This window comes from Macadamia integrifolia, chromosome 13 (assembly GCF_013358625.1).
Source record: "Macadamia integrifolia cultivar HAES 741 chromosome 13, SCU_Mint_v3, whole genome shotgun sequence".
In the NCBI taxonomy this organism is placed as follows: Eukaryota; Viridiplantae; Streptophyta; class Magnoliopsida; order Proteales; family Proteaceae; genus Macadamia; species Macadamia integrifolia.
In genome coordinates this window covers 5,502,968-5,517,834 of record NC_056569.1, presented here as the reverse complement: position 1 = coordinate 5,517,834, position 14,867 = coordinate 5,502,968, and the positions used below count along the sequence as shown (strand labels likewise).

Below are 14,867 nucleotides of genomic sequence, written 5' to 3'. Positions count from 1 at the left end.
GTGAGTTTAAGTTAACCGAATAATTCGGCTTAATTCGGTTCGGACCGCTACATGCGCTTCTTATAATCAATTTAGAAAAAATCACGAATTTTACCATTTTTTATTTTTTATTCAGAGTTGATCAGAATTTTTCATATAATTAGGAAATATTCTGTTCAGACGAATAATTCGCAGAGTATTCGACAAATTTAATAACTATACTCCCGTGGACCCCATACTAACCCCATCCCCCCACCTTCACTTGTCATTTTTCTCCTAATTTTTCTCCCTATATCTATATTCACTCTTTGCCATTTCTTTCCTTGAACCCCTCCCCCCTCGAACCTCGAACCTCGAACCTCGAACCTCCAAAACCAAGAAAAAAACCTCCCCTCTCTCTCTGTCTTCTACGTTTGGGCCAAGCCTTGCCATGTTGAGCTGGTACCTAGTATGATTGAGATTCTAAAATCCCAGCTTAATAATATTGGATTGGGTTAAATTTGAACCAAAGATAAATTAGTTTGAAAAAAGATTATCTTCAATTAATTGTGTGCCCAACTAGTGATCCAATGATTGTGATTTTAAGGACCAAGGTCATTTTGAGACTTATCGACATTGTCGGACATAGGAAGGGCTGGCTTTGTTAAGATATCCCATCCCCATCTTAGATTGGACTGGGCCTCGATTGAGCCTTGAGATTGCCAGAGTTGGCCTACGTTTTAAAACAAGGTGGCATAGGCGGGCTGGGCTTAGCTGAGATATCCCTCTCTCTCTCTCTCTCAACATAGCTCAGTTGGTTAAAATGTTGCTTGTTGAAGTAATTACTGTCACCATTCCTTGAGTTGGGGACGCCACCCTGGCTGGCTTTAGGCACCATGAGTCTATTTGGAACATATTGTTTCGTGATCCATTCGTTCTCTTCTCCCTGATGGCGAATTAACTACTTTTATAAAAAAAAATCACTAGTGAAACCATTCCAACTCTTCTTCGCATGTCTATTGTAGTAGCTACTAAGGGTGTCAACTTGAGTCTGGAATCAACTCATTTCGTTACTATGTGGAACAATTATGGGAGCTAATTTGGGGATCGATTATTAAATGGAATGGAATGGAATGATTTTGAGATGGATTTTCTAATGGGCCCAAAATCGAAAGACCAATAAGGAACTGACTGAAACTAGACTCACTGGGTTCTGTTCAAGATACATGTTTAGATATTTAGCATGAATTAATATTATTTAAAATGAGTTAGTACATTTATAACTTACTAGAAAACTTGAATGCACATGTGGTTAAACATTCAGATACAAAATTCAATTTTAGAGTACTTACAATCAAATATTTGTTTTATTGCTTGAGAACGTATATTTCTCCTGAAGCATGTAGTAATCTAACAACTTACCATTACTTGAAGCTCTTAAAAAATAGCACTATGGAATAAAACATATTGTGTAGGTCATCTTAGTAGGTCACTTTACTTTCAAGAATTGAAAGGGTCGATGCTTGAAACGAAAGAGCCCTCATGCCTGATGTACCCCAGATTCTCGAAGTTTTATTCTACCATGGCCTTATATAAGACTCCTCCAAATATAAAACATATTTTGGAATTTGTCTACTAAAAATATTATCCATTTGAATCTGTTATATTTTAAACAATTTTGATGTACGAGGACCCGATGGCACATTGTATCAAGAATTTCTCTTTATTTTGGCAAGGTTGATAAGTTTTTCCCTTCATTTTTCTCCCCAATCACAATCCAATTGTACGGTAAAATACCACAATAACCTTTACCAAAATAAAATACCATAATAACACAACCCAAGGATGCAGGAATCAACTGTTTCGTAGTGATTTATTTCCAATGGACTAAATTATCTAGGTATGGACAACCAGATCATTAATCCAAAAGAGGTGATATTGAGAATTTACTCATGCTAGATGGTGAAAAAGAACTGATGTTGTATGTATTATAACGCCATTATTGCTCATAAAAAAATATAATGAAACTTTAATTTCGATTTTGAGTCCCAAATTAAACGTGAAAGGAAGAGAAATTAGGATGCGGAACAATTCTTAGGTCTCATATTCTCATCCCTTGAAAATGTAAATATTAAGCAAAAGTTATTTCCGTAAGTCTGGTATAGAGATCATGATGATCAAATCCCATATTCCATAGAGTCGATCTGGGACCATGCATACGAAGATCTCTGGTGGTCTCGACAGTTTGGAGTTTTGGAGATTTCAATTCTAACATCATATTAAGCATGTACCCCAATCCATCTAGCTGTCAGGAATAATCAGGATCATCCATCCGACTCCCACTTGACAGGTATTCTCTGTAAAATCCATCCGATACTATATATACATACAACTGAATTACAGATATATATGCCTTCTTATCATTATGTTGGATCTCACCTGATTTATATATGTAAGATTTCAAGGGGTTTAATTACCTCAGTATCGACGATGGGTTTCTCTGGTTTCACAATTTTTGGTGTTCCTGAAAGAATGGCATTGGCAGAAGATCTAAGTGTCAATTGATTAATTAACTAAACAACAAATTAAAGTAGCTAGTACGTTGTTCTAGCTAATTAATTTAGAAGAGAAGGAAGATAGCGATCAGTCTTTACCTTCGAAGCTTTTAACCACACTACCGATTCTCCTGAAGAGTTGGTTGAAGTGAGACCTACAATACATGACTTCCTCAAAGGAATTGAAAATGCTCAACTGTGTGCAACAATTTGAGAAGAAACAATAGTGACTGATCGGCCGGAGATGAGAGATAAAATACCCATAACAGCAATTTGATTTGATTTGTATAAAGATATGTGATCATTTCATGTATTGGGCATGTTGATGTGGAGACGTTTGGTGACCTATCTTCTATGAGGAGAGAGACGTTTGGCTTTTCAGTTTCTGAATTTTATTTTTTTTTCCCTTTTCTCTTGTTTTCAATCAAAAGACAAATTAGCACTTCCTTGAAGAGAGAGAGAGAGAGAGAATAAAATCTATGGAGAGAGATATACCAAAAAAGAAAAAAAAAAACTCCGAAAATCTCTTATTTCATCCTATACAAAATCTATCTTACCATCATCCTATGGTGGTAACGTTTCTCATAATAATCTATGGAGAGAGATATACCAAAAAAGAAAAAAAAAAACACCTAAAATCTCTTATTTCATCTTATACAAAATCTATCCTACCATCATCCTATGGTGGTAACGTTTCTCATAATAATCCTCTCTCTCTCTCTCTCACCCTCCCCTTGTGCTCCACATTTTTTTATATCCTTCATTTGTTATTTTTTTATTAAATAATTATGGAGATTTAAATATATATATATATATATATAGAGAGAGAGAGAGAGAGAGAGAGAGAGAGAGAGAGAGAGAGAGAGAGAGAGAGAGAGAGAGAGAGAGATTTAAGAAGGAGTAATAGCAAGAATTACGTCCCCCTTTCTCCTCCACATTTAGGGAGATATATATATATATATATATAATTATTATTTTTTCCATCTTCTATTTTGAGGGGTTTTTTGGTCATATGGAAATATTTTGTGTGTGTGTGTGTGTGTGTTTTTTTTTTTTTTGTCATTTTGAGAAAGAGAGAGAGATAATTCTTTTTTTCTTTTTTTTTTACCTCCATTTTGATGGGTTTTTTGGTCATTTGAAATTTTTTTAATTATAAATATTTATACATATATAGAGAGAGAGAGAGAGAAGGATTGAAAGAGGAGTAATAGCAAGAATTACTTCCCCTTTTCTCCTCCACGTTTAGAGAGAGAAAAATAATTAATTATTTTTTTCATCTTCCATTTTGAGGGGTTTTTTTGTCATTTTAAAAAAAAATTTCATGTTTTTTGATTATTTGAAATTTTTTTTTAATAGATATCAATGGTTTTTTTTGTCTTTTTGAAAAAATATGCCAGGGAGTACGTATTTTTTAATAGTAATAGTATGATATAAGGACACTCAGCCTCCAGGTATTAGGATTGGTCTTAAATGATATTGATACGATATGGCCGATACAACTAATTCATATTGATACTTAAAACCATGCTCCCATCATGCATTTTTGGGTGCCCAGCTATGGTACCCTCTTTTTTTCGATATGCCCTCTCTTTCTACAAATATGGATCAACTGTATCAATTCATATCAGACACTTTTGCCCCTCAAAATACTTCTATAGTTTTTTTTTTCTTAACCTTCCCTTGTTTCAATACCACTAATACAATATTAAATATGTATCAAAATCAGCCTCAAGTCGAACCCCAACAAGCAACGTTTCCGTAGAACAAATAAACAATAATAGAATGTAATTACTTGAATCCATACTCAATTGATTGATATGATAATAAGGCAATGACTTCCTTCTACTATATTGCCAACCCCATTGATAGATCCGATCCCAAATCAAAACACCCATGACCTACCACCATCTTCTCAATTACTTTCCATAATCGGATATTCCAAACAGATTCTTCCCAAACTAGCACCTTCTCAAATTTTCCTTATTTGCCGGCAACCGACTCGGTCGATAGATATGTTTTCAACCCCACTTTCCCAAAATAATATTTCTCCTTATTTTGTGAAATTTTTTCCCGGGAATCTGTTTCCTGGAAACCGAGATCGCGTTGTGTTTGGCTAGGTGCTCACCACCTGGCAATAATCTACTCTGTCCAATCAATTAGATTTGTATTTAATATGACATATATCCATCCCAACGGTTAACGGTGGAGCCCAACCTTTTGACGATTTAATAGACGACGTTGCGAGCGCCGAAAGAAAGACAGTGAAGAGAGAAGACATCCTTTATTTACGTTTCTCTCTCTCTCTATCTTTCTCTCTCTAACAACGGCACGTTACGCGGAGGAATGATGAGTTTTATTTCTTTATTAATGTCTCAATTAATTAGATTTTTAAGCTAATCTAAATAAGATTCTCCCAATATAAACAACCAAAAAACGCATCTTTTGTCCTTAAATAGAATCCAAACAAAATAAAATATCATTAAATCTAGAGTAGAATGATTGCGAAGGCACATGTTCTCCACCTTAAAACTATTTGGACTACAGTTCATCTCTCTAAAAAAAAAACATTCGGTGGTCATGATTCATGAACTCGATAAATAATAAATCTTATCTTTCTCTACCCACTCTAAGATTTTTAGGGTTCAAATCCTTTGCGGTGAGTGATGAAAAGTGAGCAGAGAGTGATGAATGGCTATGAATATATAATGGTTAAGATGGTCTCAACATGCACTCAGTCGTTGGATCCTCATTATCGTTCATTATCCTGCAAAAGATTTTTACGTGGATTTTTAAACTCGATATTTGATCGGTAAAATTAGATAAAATTTGGATCATAATTAATTGAGAGTCAATTCTTTGTTAGTAATAACGTGTTTAAATGTCTTTTTTTTTTTTTTTTCTTAAATATAGCAAGTTACTTAATTGATCATATCTCTCTTTTGAACTCCCATCGATCTGATTCTTTGTCGATATAAAATGACTTGAAGGGTTACATTCTCATGATATCGTATTCAAATTAGGTTCAATGAACGAACCCTCAAAATTGAAATACAAACTGAAGCATTTGCTTAAAAAGGGTTTACAAAGTGCTCACAACAATAAACAAGACCATTGACAACCCACATTGCTCAAAAGGACTTCAGACATGTTTTTGCTAAGTATGGTTGAAACCAATTTGGATTCCAATTCCGCTCCTTAAAACCCTAACCAACCCTTAATTAAACCTAATCCTAAGGGTGTATACATTTCTATACCACTCCCAAAAAAAATGGTCCGTATGATCAACGAAGTGAACAATTATTGAGTTGCATTGGCAATTATTGAGTTACATTGGCCTAATTAAGGAGCTCACCTTTGTGAATAATGGGTTACCTTCTTCATCGTGTATGTGTCACTGTTAGGTGGGTTCTTTCCGACATCTCCATGATCCAGTTCAGTGATGAAGCACAGCTGCTAATAAAGGTCACCTCTTTGGACCACTTCACATTTTATTGGATTTGAACTCATGCCATTGGCCACCTTCAAATCCTGTGTGCAGAGGTTAACCCAATACTAAATTGGGACTGGATCCATCCAAACCAAGGTTTTATTTGAACCGGTTTAGAGTATTACGACTTCAAATCAAACAAATTTAATACCAAATCAAAACCAGCTCAAAACGAAGATTAAAATCGAAACCAAATTCATACAAAACCAAATTTTTTTCATAATTTTTATATAAATGTGTATGTTAAATTGAACTTAAGCTAAGAGATCCCGTGATTAAACTTTCGTCGCTCCACCTAACTTCTTGGGGGTCATCGCACAAGAGTTTCTATCTCGGACTGACTCAATCATGAATAAACGGTATCATAGTGACCCTAGGGATTAGTTGGGTCAAGGATCCGAACACCCTAAGTAAAAAAAAAAAAAAATTAGGACGAAACAATTGACCAAAACCCAACCGATTGAAACTCTGATCAACAAAACGCGTTTGGTCATGTGTAATTATTGTCAATGATTTCTACGCCGTCCGATCTGACCAATGGTCTGAAAACATGGATAATTTCCAGTGAATGAACGGCAAAAACCAGAGGCAGAGTGCATTGATCATGGAAATCGCAATTTCCAATTTCCTATTTCGAAAGATCTGAACCGAAGAACCTACTTTATATGAACCCATCCTATGACGTTGTGATACTGAGGTGGTAGCAGCGAAATCGAGATTTACAGAGAGAGGAGACCAGAGTCCAACACAGCGACTCTGGCTCTGACAGTCTGGGACCAGAACCCACCTGTCCATACCTCGCTCGAGACATCTCTCATCTCTGGCACTTTCCCAATATTTACTCCTAATCATAATCTGATTTCGCTTTCTGGGGAGAAATCGAAACAGAGGAAAGGGAGGAGAAAGAGAAGGAGGACGAACCCAGGTACTAAAACAGAGAAGGAAACTAGGGAGGAGCTTAGCTTAGTTTAGATCTGAGACTGTGATTCTGTTGTTTTGATTTTTGGGTTTTTTCTTTCTTTCGACAATGGCAAAAGAGATCAAAGAGAAAGAGAAGGAGAAGAACATGTTTGTCGGTGTTGTATGGAATTGTGCAGCAGAGCTTAAACTCTTACTTACTGCTCTCCTCTTCCTCTCTTCTTTAGCTGTACTTCTTCAGTTCATCCCTTCTCGTTTCTCTTCCCTTACTGCTTCTGATCTACGCTTTTGTCTTTCCAGACTCTCCACTCTTGCCCCTCCACCTTCTATTACTACTACTACTACTACTACTTCCTCTGTTTCTGTTCCTCTTTCGGCTCCTACTCTTCCACCGCCACCGGCGCCTTCGGTTAAGAAAGATGAGGTCATCGATGGAGGAATCATCAAGAGAGCTTTTAACCCATATGGAGCTGCTGCTTACTCTTTCATCCAGATGGGTACTTACAGGGGTGGCCTCAACACCTTCGCTCTTGTTGGCCTCGCATCCAAGCCCCTTCATGTCTACGGGAAGCCTCAATACGAATGCCGATGGGTCCCTGAGCAATCCGATAACAAAACCATTTCCACCGTCGGTTACAAGATTCTCCCCGATTGGGGGTACGGTCGCGTCTATACCGTCGTTGTCATCAATTGTACCTTCGCAGAGCCTGTCGGCACCGACGGCTCCGGCGGACGTTTGATTCTGCTTGCTTCCACCAACGGTGGCGGCGATCGAGACGTCAATGTGACTGTAAAAATCGAAGCACTGAGAGAAGCTCCTGGTAGCTTGAACACCTCCATCTTCACATCTCCGCCTGCTTACGACTATCTCTATTGTGGGTCATCTCTGTACGGTAATCTGAGTCCCCAGAGGATGAGGGAGTGGATCGCTTACCATGTGAAGCTGTTCGGAGAAAAAGCCCATTTCGTCATTCACGACGCTGGAGGTGTTCATCCTGGTGTTTTAGAGGTTTTGAAGCCATGGATGGAAAAAGGGTATGTGACAATCCAGGATATCAGAGAGCAGGAGAGGTTTGATGGGTACTATCACAATCAATTTCTGATTGTAAACGATTGCTTGCATCGGTACAAATTCATGGCGAAGTGGATGTTCTTCTTTGATGTCGATGAATTTATCTATATGCCGCCTAAGAGCACGATTAAATCAGTTCTTGAATCATTTTCCGATTATACACAGTTCACCATCGAACAGATGCCAATGTCGAATAAGCTGTGTCTCACCGACGACAAGGGAAAGACTCTCAGGTATTAACCATCTCTGTTTTCCATTTGTTCCCATTACTACTTTCTTACTTACTGGTTCAACTACATGTTCAGAATTCAACTTCTACTGTTACTACATTGAACACAGAGAACTACCCATATGGCAAAATCTAGATCTCAGAACAGATTTAATATTCTCCAGTACTTAATTTTGCTTCACAATTAGAATTGAACAATTGGGTTTCACTTTTTTCCTTGTCTGTAATACATTACATTGGCAATAATTAGTTATCTGATAGTCAATGAGTGATAATTGTTTGGGTATACCTTTTTCTCACCCAGAAAATATTTAAAAAAATTGACACAGAAATCTTTTGATGTAGTGGTTGAGTGATTGGGTTTGCTTTTGTGGTAAACTGCTCTGCATGTTCTCTCTTTTTGTTTGTTTATGTAAAAAAAAAAGAATAATTGACATACCATGAAATGGATTAGCCATCTCTGTATATTTTGGACCAAGCATTTTCACTTATTGTTTAGTAACTTCTTCATCACCATGCATGGGTAGGGTGGTGGTGATGGTTTCTTTTGTATCTCGTGAACAATGATTACAAAATATTCTTCTTGGAATTTTATTTTATTATTATTATTTCCATTTAGTAAAAGTTAATCTTAGATTTTCCATGTTAGATCCTGATGTGTTTGTAATGAGATACTAGTTTGATACCATAGTAGCCATTTAATGGATGGTGTTTTGATGACTAGCAACAACAGAATTGAATTCTTGTTCTTCAAATTATATTGAGTTGCGGCATATGTTAAATCTTCTAAGAAGCTAGGTCAGAGGCTTAGGTAGGCCATGGTCAGTAAGCATATACTTACTGGTTCTAGGATCTGGGTAGCTGTGGTATGCAATCTGGGAACAGATTTCTGTGTCTAGAACGTTTTCTGAAACTCAATTCTTCTCGATTTTTTCACTTCAGATATAGACTCATAATCTATTCCGAGAATGCATACCAAGCACAGCTTTTAATGTCAATAATTTGTATCATCAAATGCAAATTGGTTGCCTTAATGGTTTCTTGATGGGTAGTTGTGTTAATAAGTTTGCAGTTTTTAACTTGACATATCCTTATTTCTGTTGCTATGCAGGAAATGGGGGTTTGAGAAGCTAGTGTACAGGGATGTGAAGAGGGGAGTGAGGAGGGATAGGAAGTACGCAGTGCAACCGCGCAACGTCTATGCAACCGGGGTGCACATGTCGCAGAATTTCGTCGGGAAGACAACACACAAAACAGAGGGCCGGATCAAGTACTTCCATTATCATGGCACCATTGCTGAGCGCCGTGAGCCATGCCGGCAGCTCGTGAATGCGACAGGGCTCACATTTGAGGGCACTCCCTATGTCCTTGATGACACCATGAGAAGAGTTGCTGCATCTATAAAGAAGTTTGAGCTCAAGACTATTGGAACTAGATCACAAAGAACTTCACAGTAAAGGGCATTCCTCAATCCTGATTTTCTAAGTGGAAATTTTTTTTTTCTTTTAAAGATTTGGAGCAGAAATTCATTTGGGTTCTTTCTTGTATGTAGGGGTGTTGATGCACATATTGAGGGTGTTATTATAGAAAAATTGGAGGTGGTGGGTGGGTGGGATGAACATATTCTTTTGATCCATAGAGAGAATAATAATAAAATCTATCATTGATTTTACTGGAAACTGTCTTTTGATCTATAGAAATGATAATAGTAAAATGTTTTGTGGATTAATTTCTTTTATTGGATCTAATTTTTTGCATGGTCATGTACGGACGCAATTGTGTCTTCAACCATTGAGTGGTTGTAGAGTGTGTAAAAGTGATATTCTCCTCTCTCCCTCATTCAACGGTTGAAGGCGACAACTTTTTGCCTCTTTAATTTTATGGCCAAAAGATTATTGGTTTAGGAGAGTAATGAGGAGTAATGATTGGTGGACTACTGCTATGCGTAAAGATTTTATTTATTAAAATATGATACGTGGTTAATAATCATGTCCTCTATATCCAATGGCAGAAACGAACATATTATTTGTCCATGTGATAACATATCAAAGTTTGAGAAAATAATAATTCATCATATTAATAACAGTATTAATGAAAAACCATGGAAAATTAAAAGGTATTAATAATTGAAAGCTGGAGTTGGACTGGCCCACCACTCATCACTAACAACCACCCTACTTAGAGTTGTTCATGAACAAAAAAGGACCCTTGGGGTGTTGTGATGATGATGAGTAGTTGTTGCCAATGGAGCCACCCACCTTATAATAATAGAAGTCTTAACTTTAAATGATGAATTCTGACCCACAGCTTGGATCTGATCCTTCTTTAACTTCTCACTCTTACTCAGTTACTCTCACTCACTTTTGAAGTGATGGTAAATTAGGGAAAATATCAAAGTAGTGTTTGATATGTATTTTTGCAATAGATTGTATCTAAAATGCATTATGATGAAAAAAAAAAAAAAGAGAGAGAATCAGGTTTAGAAAATGCATACCAAACATAGCCAATTTTTTACTTTAAAAAATTGGTTAGTTTCATGCTTGCATTTTACGTTCCTTGACCATTTTTGTTGACTATAAACAACATAAAGATAACTAAATTAGAGTGTCTCATCATTCTAATTAAATTTTGGGAGAAAGTTTTCTTTCATTACAAGGTGAAAGTTCACCACACCATCTTAGGATCCACAAACCCCTATAAGATTGTATGATGTTCACAAGAATACCCTCCTGATACTTCATTGACCATGGGTATAGGAAAACTTGATCCTTAAATTTAAGCTAAATATAGCCATCGGTTGTATTCGCCAATATCTAACCAATGGCATTGATGTAATTGGTTTTGAGAAAGTTTTCCTTATGCAGCAATGGTGATGAAGAAACACCCATGAATCTAGGATCACTATTACACCCCTTTTGTTTGTTTGGAGATCTAAACACCCATGAATCTAGGCTTATGGAAAACTTGGTCCTAATTGGTTCCCTCCCCCATAAATTAGGATAAAAATCCTTAACTCCAACCAAGGCCATGCCTTATGGGAATATCTATTCTATATTAGTTGGGGCTAATAGAATAGATACTTGAGTCAGCTCATCTATATTTGACTAATGCCTCCCTCCTTTGAGAACCCTAAATTCTTGTAATAGATCAGATCCAAACTAGATTATTTGATTCCACATTTGGGTCATGGGCTAGCTATTTGGAATGCACATATATCAACTCTTTCAAGAAACCATTAAAAGAAGAGATACACTCATCAAAAGAGAAACTAAAGGCTTTTCTTTGCTTACTAGTCAAACAAACACAAATATAAAAACTAGCCTTTCACCTTTACCTTTATATATAGCCCATCCTGAAAGGGAAGAATGAATGAAGGACCACACTTCGGTGAAAGAATATGGAATTCCTTCACTTTCAAACCTACTTTGTTAGTTGCCAAAGTTAAGGAACTATGCTGTAAAGATAGGTTCCCTTCAAAAAAAATAATGTTATCCACAACCACAAACATCACATCTTCAATTGTTACAATTAACATATTCCCTTCTTTTAATACCATTAATACCACCCCCACCCCCACCCCCAACAAAAAACTCTCTCTTGCTAATGACAAATATCGGGTCCATACTAACCCCACAATCACATGGATCTATTTATATCGGATAAATGAAAATCATTCAACTTTCAGTAAAAGCAGAGAAGATCACTAAACACCCCCTGTGAATGACCCCAAGAAGATAAGAGGAATCGAACTTAAAACCACACACTTCCTGAGACGAAGGCCTCTCTCTCTCTCTCTCTCTCTCTCTCTCTCTCTCTCTCTCTCTCTCTCTCTCTCTCTCTCTCTCTCTCTCTCCCCTGCAGCATTAATATGCTAAAGTCAGCCAATATCCAATCGTATGGGCAATTCAATATGAATGATTGAAAGGTTCCAACCACAGTTTGTGGACTCGTTTAGAAGATGGGTGTCGGCATGGGATTATATTGATATTATTCAAAAGGTGGGGGAGAAAATATATAACTCATCCATCTGTTTACACTTTACACTTTATACTCTCAATTATATAGTTGGGGAGACTTATAAAGCCTCCAAAGTCCATTACGATTTTAAGGTTGGTAGGTAGCATTGTGTATAAACGCAACCCTAAAACGATGCAGAAGACAATGGAAAAACAAAATAAACAATGCACACGGATTTTACGAGGTTCGGCAAGGTTGCCTATGTCCCCGGTGAGATGAGATCCTGCTTCACTATCAATGGAGAATATGGTTACAACGCTCGTCCTCACACCTCTCAGTATTGCTTGCATTACAGAGAAAGAAACCCTCGCTACAAATATATAGCGAAAAAATCCTAATCCGAATTAAACTACAATTGCCCTCAAATAAAAAATTCGAGGGGGGGGATGCGCCCCCCTACACCCCCTACTATGCAGGGATGCCTCCTACCCCCCTTGCAACCCCCACAGCCCGCTAACCGGCTAGCGGGACCGCCGTCCTGCCTGTCTAGGTGCTACACCAGTACTCCCTGGATCAAACTGCGACGGAATACAAGACATCATACACCAACACATTGCTGACGCTATTCATAGATACCCACAAAGATCAAATCAAAATACAACTAATAATGCAAAATTTACTATGGTTGATGCTTGAAAGTGACTATCTTAAGTCTTCACTTTCTGATTACCATAGAGGTGGATCTTTCTAACTTCTGTTTCTCCATTTAGGGATGTCAATTGAGATGGTTCCGGTTAATTAGGGCATGTATTAATCGGTTTCCACCTTAATTAATCAAAACAATTTCGTATATAGGAGGGCAAAGAGATCATTTCATGTGAGGACGAGATAAATTGAGAGAGTGCTAGTGCCCTCCCTATTGACTAAATTGAATAATTTGGCGTTAGTTATATAATTGTATTGGGTAATAATTATAAGATGTAAAATTTGATTATCTAAATCTTGCAAAAAAATTGTTGGATTGGATGCCATAGATGTTTTAGAAAGAAGGAGTTCAAAACTCAGAAATAACGTTGAAATAGATTGAAGTGTTGGCTAATGTGGCCTTACGTTGCCACATAGGTCATAATTAACATATTTAATTAAATAAATATTGATTAATGTGGCCTTACGTTGCCATATAGGTCATAATTAGTATATTTAATTAAATATTAAATAAAGCAAAGGTGATATAATTAGATGTAACTGGCTATTTACCATAATGGGTGGGGATAGCGTATTTAATATAAATAAAGACTTTAGTCCCTCTTTCCATTCTACGCAATCTTATCTTGTCCCATTCAAAAGACAAGACTTAAGAGAAGAAATAGGAAAGAGATTGACTAAGAATGTGAGATATTTGTTCACACTAAATCTGTCAAAGAGTAGAAAAAACACAAAAGAAAATCTCACCAATATCCGGAGAAAAACAAAAGAGGATCTCACCAGTATCCAGCGATGATTGGTTACTACGGTTCAAGAAGAAGTAGATCAATATATTTAATTCCGCATTTAGTTTTTGTTCATTAGGTTCTTCCAAACACTTAGGCTATGTATGGAATGCAAGAAAAGAAAAGAAAAGAAAATTATGATTTTTTTTTTTTTGGGAAAAAGATGCCCCTTTTGGTTAATAAGAAAAAATAAAGACACATAAAATCACTGTTACTTTTGTCTTAGAATGTTTTTCATTTCTTTTCTATCCGTTTCTTACATTCCAAACATAACCTTAGAGGTTTGTGATGACAAACATCAAGGGATTAAACGCCCCAACCCACTCAAAATACAACTAATAATGCAAAATTTACTATGGTTGATGCTTGAAAGTGACTATCTTTAAGTCTTTACTTTCTGATTACCATAGAGGTGGATCTTTCTAACTTCTGTTTCTCCATTTAGGGATGTCAATTGAGATGGTTCCGGTTAATTAGGGCATGTATTAATCGGTTTCCACCTTAATTAATCAAAACAATTTCGTATATAGGAGGGCAAAGAGATCATTTCATGTGAGGACGAGATAAATTGAGAGAGTGCTAGTGCCCTCCCTATTGACTAAATTGAATAATTTGGCGTTAGTTATATAATTGTATTGGGTAATAATTATAAGATGTAAAATTTGATTATCTAAATCTTGCAAAAAAAATGTTGGATTAGATGCCATAGATGTTTTAGAAAGAAGGAGTTCAAAACTCATAAATAGCGCTGAAATAGATTGAAGTGTTGGCTGATGTGGCCTTACGTTGCCACATAGGTCATAATTAACATATTTAATTAAATAAATATTGATTAATGTGGCCTTACATTGTCATATAGGTCATAATTAGTATATTTAATTAAATATTAAATAAAACAAAGGTGATATAATTAGATGTAACTGGCTATTTACCATAATGGGTGGGGATAGTGTATTTAATATAAATAAAGACTTTAGTCCCTCTTTCCATTCTACGCAATCTTATCTTGTCCCATTCAAAAGACAAGACTTAAGAGAAGAAATAGGAAAGAGATTGACTAAGAATGTGAGATATTTGTTCACACTAAATCTGTCAAAGAGTAGGAAAAAAACAAAAGAAAATCTCACCAATATTCGGAGAAAAACAAAAGAGGATCTCACCAGTATCCAACGATGATTGGTTACTACGGTTCAAGAAGAAG

At 36.4% G+C, this 14,867-nt stretch overlaps 1 protein-coding gene across 1 annotated transcript; it reads left to right on the top strand.

The window, feature by feature from the left end:
* The first annotated feature begins 6,673 nt into the window (after positions 1-6,673).
* Positions 6,674-9,757, top strand: LOC122058814 (galactan beta-1,4-galactosyltransferase GALS3-like). The gene is made up of 2 exons (XM_042621501.1): positions 6,674-8,223; positions 9,331-9,757. Exons 1-2 carry the CDS (start codon positions 7,028-7,030, stop codon positions 9,674-9,676), a joined length of 1,542 nt encoding a protein of 513 aa, XP_042477435.1. The 5' UTR covers positions 6,674-7,027; the 3' UTR covers positions 9,677-9,757.
* Positions 9,758-14,867: the final 5,110 nt, after the last annotated feature.

What these genes read in the sequence shown, in the direction of transcription:
- LOC122058814 (XM_042621501.1), top strand. Translation starts at nt 7,028, where the DNA reads ATGGCAAAAGAGATCAAAGAGAAAGAGAAGGAGAAGAACATGTTTGTC. An exon ending in GACAAGGGAAAGACTCTCAG is followed by an intron (nt 8,224 to 9,330) that starts GTATTAACCATC and finishes GTTGCTATGCAG; the next exon opens with GAAATGGGGGTTTGAGAAGC.